Source organism: Amblyraja radiata, chromosome 10 (assembly GCF_010909765.2).
Source record: "Amblyraja radiata isolate CabotCenter1 chromosome 10, sAmbRad1.1.pri, whole genome shotgun sequence".
In the NCBI taxonomy this organism is placed as follows: Eukaryota; Metazoa; Chordata; class Chondrichthyes; order Rajiformes; family Rajidae; genus Amblyraja; species Amblyraja radiata.
The window spans coordinates 38206659-38219667 of record NC_045965.1 but is presented as its reverse complement, the minus strand read 5'-3'; the positions used below and the strand labels follow the sequence as shown (position 1 = coordinate 38219667).

The following is a 13009-nucleotide window of genomic DNA, read 5'->3' as shown; positions in this document are numbered from 1 at the left end:
ACATTCTATCACGTATAGGGCCCACATACATTGACAGCAATGGAACGTACTTTGTACAATGCATAAATACCTTTGATCAATGAGCACTGCAGATGGTGGAGCTTGTGGAAGAATCATGTTTGTGAAATGGTTGGTGATTTGGGAGAGAATCAGGAGAAATAATATAAAAATGCCAAAGCTGGCTTCAACCCTCCATTTTCTGTTTATTTCATACCATTTGACATCACTGAACACGATGTCTATGCACATTCACCTTATAAGAGGAGGTAAGTGAAACAAAAGGAACTGCAGATGCTGGGAAAATTGAAGGTAGACAAAAATGCTGGAGAAACTCAGCAGGTGAGGCAGCATCTATGGAGAGAAGGAATAGGCGACGTTTCGGGCCGAGACCCTTCTTCAGACTGGGGCGGGAAGAAGAAAGGAAGAGGTGGAGACAGTGGGCTATGGGAGAGTGGGAAGGGGAGGGGAAAGAAGGAGAAAGCAGGGACTACTTGAAATTGGAGAAGTCAATGTTCATACCGCTGGGGTGTAAACTACCTAAGCAAAATATGAGGTGCTGCTCCTCCAATTTACGGTGGGCCTCACTCTGGCCATGGAGGAGGTCCAGAACAGAAAGGTCGGATTTAGAATGGGAGGGGGAGTTGAAGTGCTGTGCCACTGGGAGATCAGGTTGGTTATTGCGAACCGAGCGGAGGTGTTGGGCGAAGCGATTGCGAAGCCTACGCTTGGTCTCACCGATGTAGAGCAGCTGACACCTAGAGCAGCGGGTGCAATAGATGAGGTTGGAGGAGGTGCAGGTGAACCTCTGCCGCACCTGGAAAGACTGCTTGGGTCAGATGGAGTTAATGGGGGAAGGTAAAACAACAAGTGTAGCATTTCCTGTGGTTGCAAGGGAAAGTGCCAGAAGAGTGGGTGGTCTGGGTGGGAAGGGACGACTTGACCAGGGAGTTACGGAGGGAGCGGTCTCTGCGGAAAGCCGAAAGGGGAGGAGATGGGAATATGCAGCCAGTGGTGGGATCCCGTTGGAGGTGGCGAAAATGGCAAAGGATTATTTGTTGTATGTGATGGCTGGTAGGGTGGAAGGTGTGGGGGATGGGGAGTGAGAGCCGAGTTACGGGGTATGGAAAAGACCCCGGTGAGAGCCTCATCTATATTAGAAGAGGGGAATCCCCGTTTCCTAAAGAATGAGGACATCTCCGATGCCCTGGTTTGGAACACCTCATCCTGGGTGCAGATGCGGCGTAGACGGAGGAATTGGGAGTAGGGGATGGAGTCCTTACAGGAGACAGGGTGGGAAGAAGTATAGTCCAGATAGCCATGGGAGTCAGTGGGTTTATAGTAGATGTCCGTCAGTAGTCTGCCACCTGTGATGGAGGTGGCAGACAGTTGAGTCTGTTTGCCATTCAATAAAATCATATTTTATCTAATTTTTGGCCATATCCTGCCAAATGTCTGTTCCCCTGTACTTTGCAGTGGTTTTAAAATCCATCTTTTCCACTCTTGAATATACTTAATAACTCTGCATCCACAACTCCCAGGTAGAGAGAAATTCAAAGATTTACAACTCTGAGAAAGGAAATTTCTCTAATTTTTTGTTTTAAGTTGTGATATCTGTATCTTCAGACTATGTATCTTAGTTTCAGAATCCCTGTCAGAGGAAACATATTTTCGGCATCTATTTTGTCAAGCCTCAGAATTTTATGTTTCAATGAGATTGTTCTGAGTCCAGACAACCTTTTGCTTAGTCTCTCCTGATCAGACACCTCTCACCATGAGTCAGTCTAATGAACCTTTGCTGTTCTACCTCCAAAGCAAGTACATCCTCCTTTAAATACTGTGCAGATTAGACCAGCTACCAGTACTTTAGCTGTGTCTCACCAAGCCTTAAATGGTTGTAAGAAGACTTTCTTGATCTTGTTCTCCACCCCCTCCTATAAAGACTCAGATTCTGTTTATCTTCAGAATTGTGTGCTTTACCTGCCAGCTAACTTTTTGTGTTCCTTGCTCAAGGATATCCAAATCACTCTGAACATCAATATTTAATGTTCTTACTTCATTCAGTGCTTCCCCTATGTTTTGTGCTATCTGTCAAAGTGGGTGGCAGTTATAAAAATTAGTAGAAAAGGTTTTGTTTTTTAAATCATTTTTACACTACATGGTGTTTGTTCTTTGTATCAGAAAGCATTTCCAGAATTTGATGTGTATGGAGTTCTTAGAAATACTTCATATCATTTAAAATCTCAATGGCTAAAAAAGCCAGAATCGACAATTGACTCCCATTCATTCTATCATTTCAACATCCTTGCAGTTAGAATTATCTGTAAGACTGCCTTGAGGCCATTGTAAATATACTTAAATAAAGTTATGGAATGTGATGCCTGAGGTCTATATTTTTTAAACATTGAACTAAATAAATCTATGTAAATTAATTGCAAATTACCTTCTTTCCTTGGTCAGAATTTTGAGCTAATGAATGACCAATGTTTACTATCATTTATAAATTCTTAGAAAATGTAACAACCCATGCTAGCATTCAACACGACCAGGATATAATTTAGGCTTCAATTGACTTGTGACCAGTAACATTTCACCCAAGTACCAAACTTCAACAGGAGTCTATTATTTTCATTCAACTGTGTTACCATCACCACCAACGACCCATCATCAACATTCTATGCATCACCAATGATGAGAAACCTAACTGGGCCATATACATAAATACTGTCTACATGAATATGGCAAAGAATGAATATCTTACAACAAGGGACTCACTTCCAGGTACCCAAACCTTTTCATTATCTACAAGACATCATTCAGGAGTGAGAAGGGGAACTTTCCTCTTGCTTGGATGAGTGCAAATAAAGCAGCACAAGAAGCTCAACACCATCCAGGTCATTGCAACTTTATGCATTTTCTCCCTCCACTCTCAGTGTACCATTTTTGCATCATGCCCCATTTACAAAGGGTGCTCCAATTACTTGCTGTGGCTACTCTGACACATCCCAAATCCACAACCTCGGCTGGAAAGATAAGGGCAACGGGGGACAGAACAGCAACACTTGAAGATATTCTTCTGAATTTCACACAATCTCAGGGGCTGGGTCTAAATACTGTAACTTCTTGCCATGTAGCACCATGTAAAAATCTTCACAAGGTGGTAGCAGTTCATGATGGTGCATCAGAACCACTATTCTGGCAATATATTCTGGACTTACAAATGACACCCATAATCGTGTATGTACATAAAAACAAGTCATAGAACATAAGGTAGCATTTAAAAGCCCTAGAGCAAAGTATATATGTGAGATCATTATCATGCAAGTTAGAGAAGACCCAAAGCAAATCATCTTGAAATACAGCTCAGTTATTGTAATGTGTTGTCTCCTGCAGCATTCATTCCAGCTGTAGGTTTTCTGTGAATTATTATTATTTCGATCAATAATTCCTTAAGCATATTATCATTCCATGTTCAGAAACAATAGCAATAAGCTTAATTCTCCTTGAGTACAAATCAACATCTTTCTTAACAGCTACCTCTCCCAATTGTGCTTCAGATACCAATGGAGATATAACGGTCAAAAACATATCCACTTTAATGGTGCATTATTAGTTAAGTATGAGTGTATTATTACTTGCTAATATTAAGTAAAACTACTTTTGATCATTACTGCCATACTATTTTGAGAAACAACACAATTTAATTAAAAATGGCAAATTCTTATATGTATTTTTTGTGTTATTCCAATAATTTGAACTAATATTAGTGACATTGCTTGTGGAAGAAATAATACTCATGGAATTTTATTAGGTATATCAGTTCTCACAAATCTCACCAACATGTCTGAATTATATTTCATTTTACCATTCGATTAAAAAAACTGATGTGCAAATTGGATATTCCAGAAATTTCTTAATTTTGGTTTGGTTGGAGTGGAATTCATCGCCCAGATCTTTGAGATAGGGACTGCACAATATAAACAGAAGCCTGTGCAACTTGAGGTTGATGGTTGATTTTGTTGTGTGGAAAGCTTTATGATATAATCTTGTCTCAAGACCAATTTGTTTTAATGATGTTTCTGAATGCTGCTTTCCTGAGGACTGATTGCAATTGCCTTTGGAAAGCTAGTTTTTAACAATTAAATCTATAAGAAAGCATTGAACCAAATGCTGCTGGGGCAAAAGCCATGACCGGAATCCCTTTTGTATTCAATCACAAAGTTTCCTCCCAGATCAGAGTGTGTACATTGTGTGAGGAAAACAATTCTGCAATACATTTTTGGGGATAAAAGGGGAGTGAGATCATATCTCAAATTCTTTCCCTTTCTACTCAGTGTACAATATTTCAAATCATGTTATTCCAGTAATTTCAGCCCACAAGTACCTATGATGGGTTCATCATTATTTTGGACTAAATATTGAAGTTTGGGGAAAAAGGCTTAATTTCTACTTTTACTCTTTGTCAAATACACAAAGCATTTATCTTAAGACAATGGTCTAGATTTTCAGCTTTTCCTTTTGTTGATAATTAACTAGATTTAGGATTTACAGAGGTACTGGCCCTTTGTGTGTGTCGGAATGTGACCGTACCTCACTGAAAGGCTGTCCCCCGGGTCAGATTATACTGTACCGGGTGTTCTAAGCATGAAAACATGAGTTCTAAGCACTTGAGGAATACTAAGGATTGAAGTGTAAAAGATTATCAATTTAAACATCTTATGCCAAGAAGAGCATTTCCAATACCATAATGATCCTAAGGCCAGAAGAATAGCCAGTCGGAAGCATGTCCCTTTGACGGGTACTCTTCAGGAAGTATTCCTCAATAAAGGCGGCAAGGAGGAAAGACTTAATATTAAAATTTATTGTTTTCATGACATTGAGCACACAGAATAGTCAGATGTGTTAATTAACAGGATTGACCCAAATACAGCTCTCACTGAGAAACTAAGAATGAATTCAAAGCAATCTGAAAATCAGAATGTATGATAAACTGAGCCAGTTCTAGGGAATCTTTCCAAAATACTGTAACATTTAAAGATTTATTGTTCTACTCAATGCACAGTAAATTTATAGTTGAAAAATTTTTTTTTTGAAAATGTTCTTACAGTTAATAGGATGGTGATTCTCATCTGAAAAAGTAGGATCAATGGCACCTACCAGTGACTTGGTCAACTAAAATTCTGGAAGTGATGATTCGGCCATATTGTGAAAACATCTGCTCTAATTCTTTTTGAGTCATAGATTTAGGAAGGCCACTAACATACAAATTAGCATCACGGATTGATGCAGAGCTTGGACGAGCATAAGAAACCTAGAGAAAAGATAAAAGGAAGAAATTTTGCTCAGCCATAAAAATTGGATGCAATGATCCACAAACAGTTTCTTTAGAATAATTGGTACTACTTTTGTGTTATCACATATCTATCCATTTATGAAATTAGTAAATTCATGCTGTCCATCTTATTTCCAAAGACTCCACGTATTTACTTTATAAATTAATGGATGATAATTTCACGAAGATAATTCAATTTTTGAAGGCAGAAATATTTTAGAATTGAGGTCGAGATCCACATGATGGTAAGTAAAAGAGTAAAACCGTTTGAATAGTGGCAGACATTTGTTAGGCCATAGTAAGCCCTTGAAAACATCTAGTCGAATGTGTCTAGCATATTCCCTGGTCATTGCAAATAGCCTCAGGTGTGCTTCAGCCTTTGATATATATGGCAGTACCAGTAACAATGCCACAAATTAAATGGTGAACTTTGCCCAAAGTTGGCCTCTGGTACATTTAACACGTGTAAAACAGTTATAATCATCTAGAAACTAGATTTTGCTCAATTTTGGTCCATTAAATGTTAGTTACATTTCGTCTTAACATCAATTGGGCATTATCCCAAATAAAAACGATCGTAAATTGGGACATACTTGCTTTATTCATCCAAGATGTAATAAAATCCCATCTCCGCAATTAAGCATGCAGCTGGCATGACATCCGGAAACTGACTCATGGGATATTATTCAGTGGTTTAAAGATATCTCTCCATGATAGCCATAGATGGGGGATCATGGAAAATGAAATGTAGCTGTTGCGGACATTGAGTATATAGATACACAGAACAGGACAGCACAGGATCAGGTCCTGTCAGCATGTCATCTGTGGACTTACCCAATAGCAACTGCTCCCAATGTACCCTCCATAGCTCCTACCTAATGACATTGTCATCTGCCTTGCCCCAATTAAGTACCTGCCACCAACATCCAGACCTATTCCTATTCAAAACTAGCTTAAAACTTGTGGTCACCATCTCCAAAATGCTCTTTCACCGTAACACCAGTCACCTGGAAAGGCTTGTTTTCCAATACATGGTCCAGTATGGTCTCTCCTTGAGTCGAACTATCCACAAACTGTTTAAGGAAACTTTCTTGGTTACTTAGATGGCCACTTTCCATTTGGATGATCGAGTGTCGTGCTTTGGCTGGTGACAGCTTCAGAGCCACAGATTCGGGTATTTGTGAGATTAAGGTATCAGTGAAAAGATACTTTGATTTGTGTTTTAGATTGCTGAAAATCAAATTTTAATACTTTTTCATATTTCAATAATATAAAAATGGGTCCCATTAAATCATGCACATTTCTCTATTTTCAGTCTGATGTTTTGAGTTATTGCTTCATTGAGATAAGAATGATCTGATCTAATTTTTGTTGTTAAGTAATTAATGGGCATATTAATGACAACATGTGTAAAAAAAACTATGACGTGCCAATTACACCTGCAGTAGGATGAATGACAATGGTAAATACCTGGTTTGACCTTGAATACAACAGGACAAGGGCATAAACACTTCAAAACGTGTGCAATGCATTACTTAAATCCGATAACATGGCTGAACATAAGCTTAAGTAACAGTACATTTTCCGTCTAGTTATGTTGTGATATAGCCTAATTACCTCTCCCTCCTAGCCTCATGCTTCCAGAGATATTCCTTTTGTATTATTCCTCTCTCTCCATCTCTGCAACTTAAATCTAGCTTGTTTTATCACCTTCCCAGTTCTGATGAAAGGGCTGAAATGTTAATTGGTTCTCTTTTCAGACACAGCCTAATCTTCTGAATACTTCCACTATTTTCTGTTTTTATAGGTTACCAACACATACCCACACACCACGTTCCTTGACATTCAATCTACTCCACCCCAAATAATAACAAATGCCTCCAATGAAAATCTGAATCTCCCATTCCTCAGGCTAACTGTCCACATCTTAGTTATGAACTGAAATCCCCAAAACTGACAGGCCATCATGTTCTTGTTCAATTCTATCACCCCCTTTCCTGAACACAGAATAGGCCTCACCGGGAAAAGTGAAGATAGTGGCCTATGGGTCTCGAGATGGAAATAACCTTAAATGGTGCACATTAATTCCTCAACATAAACTGAAGAAAATCACTGAACAATTTTTTTAAATTAAAAAGTGATGATTTTAATATCTAACCCGCTGTTCATTTCAAAAGATATAATTTTCACACTGGAAACTGCTCAAATCAATTGTATCCGCCAATAATGAAAACACTATCTGAGGTTAACAAAATCTGGGCAACAGCTACAAATGTATACCGCTTTCTGCAGGGGAGTTTCTGATCTTGCATAATGGCATAATGTGGGTGATATTGATTCAACTGCTTATTACACATTTCTTGCAATTTTTATTTCTACTGAGGTGTATAATGTGAACTGAATAAATATCAGCCATTTCATTTTTCAGAGCAAAGTTAAAATTACTTTGTATGATTTAAGATTTAGACAAAGCAATATTTTCATCTAATCAAACATTTGTTACACAATGTAAAAAGTAATGCTTAAAAAGAATTGCGTCTTACCTTTATGGTTTTGGTCTGAAGTCTAAGTCCATTTAAAGTATTAATTGCTTTTTCTGCATCCTTTGGATCGACATAATTCACGAAACCATATCCCAAACTTTGCCCTATTTAAGAGGAATTGTAGATGGCCAAGCTTTAGTTTCTGAAAAATGAAGTATTAAAACACTGCAACTCACCAAGAACAATTTTGGTTCCTGAAAGAAGTGAAACAATCTTTAGTTGTTTTAGTAATGTATCACCAACCACCAATCTGCACCCCACCTACCAACTTCATCTTAATATGATCAAAGGACCAACTTTATAATAAAACTAACGTAATAGACAAAGGTGCAAGAATTTATTTGTAGTTATGAATATTTCATGGATTCAAAATTAAACGTACCAAAATATTTGTTGCAATATCAACATTAAGATCATAGTATAATCAAAAAATCCCTTTTAAAGTCAAAACATAAAGCATACTTAGATTATCAATTAATATTTTGTTTCATTGATACCTTTTTAAAATTGCCATGCTTGCACCATAGGAGACAACATGAATAAAAATGGTAGGTAGACACAAAATGCTGGAGTAACTCAGCGGATGAGGCAGCATCTCTGAAGAGAAGGAATGGGCAACGTTTCCGGTTGAGACCCTTCTTCAGACAAATGTCAGGGGAGAAAGCGGGGCAAAAATAGAATGTAGGTGGAGACAGTAAGACTAGTGGGAGAATTGGGAAGGGGATAGAGAGAAAAGGCAAGGGCTATCTGAAGTTAGAGAAGTCAATGATCATACCGCTGGGGTGTAAACTACCCAAGCGAAATATGAGGTGCTGTTCCTACAATTTGCGCTGGGTCTCACTCTGAAATGAAGGAGGATCAGGACTGAAAGGTCAGATTGGGAATGGGAGGGGGAGTTGAAGTGCTGAGCCACCGGGAGATCAGGTAGGTTAAGACGGACTGAGCGGAGGTGTGCAGTGAAACGATCGCCGAGCCTGCACTTGGTCTCGCCGATGTAGAGAAGTTGACACCTGGAACAGCGGATACAGTAGATGAGGTTGGAGGAGGTGCAAGTGAACCTCTGCCTCACCTGGAAAGACTGTTTGGGTCCTTGGATGGAGTCAAGGGGGGAGGTAAAGGGACAGGTGTTGCATCTCCTGCAGTTGCAGGGGAGACTACATGGGAAGCGGGTAGTTTGGGTGGGAAGGGACGAGTTGACCAGGGAGTTTCGGAGGGAACGGTCTCTGCGGAAAACAGAAAGGGGTGGAGATGGGAAGATGTGGCCAGCGGTGGGATCCCATTGGAAGTGTCGAAAATGTCGGAGGATTATATGCTGTATGCGACGGCTGACGGGGTGGAAGGTGAGGACAAGAGAGACTCTGTCCTTGTTACGAATGGGGGGTGAGGGAGTAATAGCGGAGCTGCGGGATATCGAGGCGAGCCTCATCTATGATGGAAGAAGGGAACCCTCGTTTCCTAAAGAATGAGGACATCTCCGATGCCCTGGTATGGAACACCTCATCGCGGGGGCAGAAGCAGCGTAGTCCGTCTTAACCTATTCCCAATCTGACCTTTCTGTCCTGGGCCTCCTCCATTGTCAGAGTGAGGCCCAGCGCAAATTAGAGGAACAGCACCTCTTATTTTGCTTGGGTAGTTTACACCCCAGTGGTATGAACATTGACTTTTCTAACTTTAGATACCCCTTGCCTTCTCTATTCACTTCCTCATCCCAGTTCTCCCACTAGTCTTACTGTCTCCGCCTACATTCTATATTTGCCCCGTCCCCTCCCATGACATCAGTCTGAAGAAGGGTCTCGACCCAAAACATCGCCCATTGCTTTTCTCCAGAGATGCTGCCTCACCTGCTGAATTATTCCAGCATTTTGTGTCTACCTACGATTTAAACCATCAACTGCAGTTCTTTCTTACACATGAATAAAAATGGTAATAAATCCATTTTTAACTGGCCCTTAAATGGAAATTGGGTGGCATCAGTAGTAAAGTTCCTGAGTTTACTGCATCACTCAAATTCCTATTTGAACATCAGAAATCCAGAGCAGTATAATTTAATCCATGAATATATAGTTGCTACAGTATGAGTAGGACTAAGAGTCACCTGATTGGTGTGTTTGCTCCAATATCAGCACAAAGAACTGGCACAGCTTAATGCCTGACCTACTGTATATTGATCTGGCTTAGTGCCAGAGGGTAGTAGAATACCAAAGCATGCACCCCACTGACAATATGATGATATCTAAAAATAAAAACTCATGGTTTCATTTCATTGTTTTGCTTGCACATCTTGCAAATAAAATCATTAAATTATATTGCACAAAAGGAGACTTAGTGTCTAATCATGCCTGCAATGACTGTTATAGACCTGATCACTTGGACATGCTATTCTTCTCTTTCCCCCTGACAAGTATAAATTCAATACTTTTAAAAAATTCTACTGGATGTTCTTATACCATCTTCTTTCGGTTGAGCTTTTGAGATTACACCAACTCATTCCATTAAAAACATCTTATGTTCTTTGTTCTTGCGGTAGATACTTTAAATTGAGTTGACCTGTTATCACATTCAGCTCAGAAGTATATAATCCTGTATTTTTACGAACTGTACAGAAATCTTGTTTATCTTGTATTCGGATAAGGGGGAGAATGAGGGCCAGGGCAGTTTACTGTTCTGGATGTCAGATGTGGGGGGTCATGGAGTCTGAGTGCCCTCCAGACGTCCACATCTGCGCCAGGTGCGTCGAGATGGGGCTCCTAAGGGACCGTGTTAGGAACCTGGAGCAGCAACTCGATTACCTCTGTCTGCTCAGGGAGAGCGAGGAGGTCATAGAAAGGAGTTACAGGGAGGTGGTCACTCCAAGACCACGGGAGACAGAAAACTGGGTCAGTTAGGAAGGGCAATGGGCAGAGGCAGGGACTGGTGAGTACCCCGGTGGCTGTACACCTTGAAAATAAGTACTCATGTTTGAGGAAGGGTGGGGGAAGACAGCCTACCTGGGGGCAGCGACAGCGGCCGGGCCTCTGGCACAAAGACCGGTCCTGTTGCTCAGAAGGGTAAGGAAAAGAAGAGGAGGGCAATTGTAATAGGGGACTCTATAGTCAGGGGGTCGGATAGGCGATTCTGTGGACGCAGACAGGAGACCCGGATGGTGGTTTGCCTCCCTGGTGCCAGGGTCAGGGATGTGTCTGAACGTGTCCAAGAAATCCTGAAATGGGAGGGAGAGGAGCCTGAGGTTGTGGTACATATAGGTACCAACGACATAGGTGAAAAAAGAGAAGAGGTCCTGAAAGAGGAATTTAGGGAGTTAGGTAGAGAGTTAAGGAGAAGGACTGCAAAGGTAACAATCTCAGGATTACTGCCTGTGCCACGCGACAGTGAGAGTAGGAATGGAGCGAGGTGGAGGATAAATGAGTGGATGAGAGACTGGTGCAGTGGGTATGGATTCAAGTTTCTGGATCATTGGGACCTCTTTTGGGGAAGGTGCGACCTGTACAGAAAGGACGGGTTGCACTTGAACTCGAGGGGGACCAATATCCTGGCGGGGAGATTTGCAAAGGCTACTGGGGAGACTTTAAACTAGTATGGTTGGGGGGAGGGACTCAAATTGGGAAAGCTAGCAGTCAGTGCGTGAGCCAGGAGGCAGAGAATGGTAGCACTCTGACCCAAAATGTAGGGGAGAGAGAAGAAAAAGGCAATAAACAGAGAATAAGAGAGGGTGGGTTTCTTAAATGTGTATATTTTAATGCTAGGAGCATTGTAAGAAAGGTGGATGAACTTAGAGACTGGATTGACACCTGGAAGTATGATGTTGTGGCGATCAGTGAAACATGGTTGCAGGAGGGCTGTGATTGGAAACTAAATATTCCAGGATTTCGTTGCTTCAGGTGTGATAGAATTGGATGGGCAAGAGGTGGAGGTGTTGCATTGCTTATCAGGGAAGATATTACAGCAGTGCTTTGCCAGGATAGATTAGAGGGCTTGTCTAAGGAGGCTATTTGGGTGGAACTGAGAAATGGGAAAGGGGTAGCAACACTTATAGGGGTGTATTATAGACCGCCAAATGGGGAGCGAGAATTGGAAGAGCAAATATGTAAGGAGATTGCAGATATTAGTAGTAAGCACAAGGTAGTGATTGTGGGAGGTTTCAATTTTCCACACATAGACTGGGAAACACATTCTGTAAATGGGCTGGATGGGTTGGAGTTTGTAAAATGTGTGCAGGATAGTTTTTTGCAGCAATACATAGAAGTACCTACTAGAGAAGGGGCGGTGCTGGACCTCCTGTTAGGAAATGAGACGGGTCAGGTGGCAGAGGTATGCGTTGGGGAACAGTTCGGGACCAGTGATCACAATACCATTAGTTTCAATATAATTATGGGGAGGGTCAGAACTGGACCTAGGGTTGAGATTTTTGATTGGAGAAAGGCTAACTTTGAGGAGATGCGAAAGGATTTAAAAGGAGTAAATTGGGACAGTTTGTTTTATGGGAAAGATGTGGAAGAGAAATGGAGGACATTTAAAGGTGAAATTTTAAGAGTACAGAATCTTTATGTCCCTGTTCGGTTGAAAGGAAAGTAAAAATTGGAAAGAGCCATGGTTTTCAAGGGAAATTGGACACGGTTCGGAAAAAGAGAGAGATCTACAATAATTATAGGCAGCATGGAGTAAATGAGGTGCTTGAGGAGTATAAAGAATGTAAAAAGAATCTTAAGAAAGAAATTAGAAAAGCTAAAAGAAGATATGAGGTTGCTTTGGCAAGTACGGTGAAAGTAAATCCAAAGGGTTTCTACAGTTATATTAATAGCAAAAGGATAACGAGGGATCTAATTGGTCCATTAGAGAGTCAGAGTGGACAGCTATCTGTAGAGCCAAAAGAGATGGGGGAGATATTGAAGAATTTCTTTTCTTCAGTATTCACCGAGGAGAAGGATATTGAATTATGTGAGGTAAGGGAAACAAGTAGAGTAGCTATGGAAACTATGAGATTCAAAGAAGAGGAAGTTCTGACACTTTTGAGAAATATAAAAGTGGATAAGTCTCCGGGTCCTGACAGGATATTCCCTAGGACATTGAGGGAAGTTAGTGTAGAAATAGCAGGGGCTATGACAGAAATATTTCAAATGTCATTAGAAACGGGAATAGT

The 13009-nt window shown here is 40.7% G+C and overlaps 1 protein-coding gene across 5 annotated transcripts in view; it reads right to left on the bottom strand.

Moving 5' to 3' along the window:
* elavl4 (ELAV like RNA binding protein 4) overlaps positions 1–13009 on the bottom strand; it is a 101991-nt gene that overhangs the window by 20396 nt on the left and 68586 nt on the right. For all 5 annotated transcript variants that reach the window (XM_033028565.1, XM_033028566.1, XM_033028569.1 and 2 more), the window contains exons 3-4: positions 7873–7976; positions 5155–5308 (exon numbers count right to left, since the gene is read on the bottom strand). In XM_033028565.1, coding sequence (XP_032884456.1) covers positions 5155–5308; positions 7873–7976 — 258 coding nt within the window. The remainder of the gene's footprint in view (positions 1–5154; positions 5309–7872; positions 7977–13009) is intronic.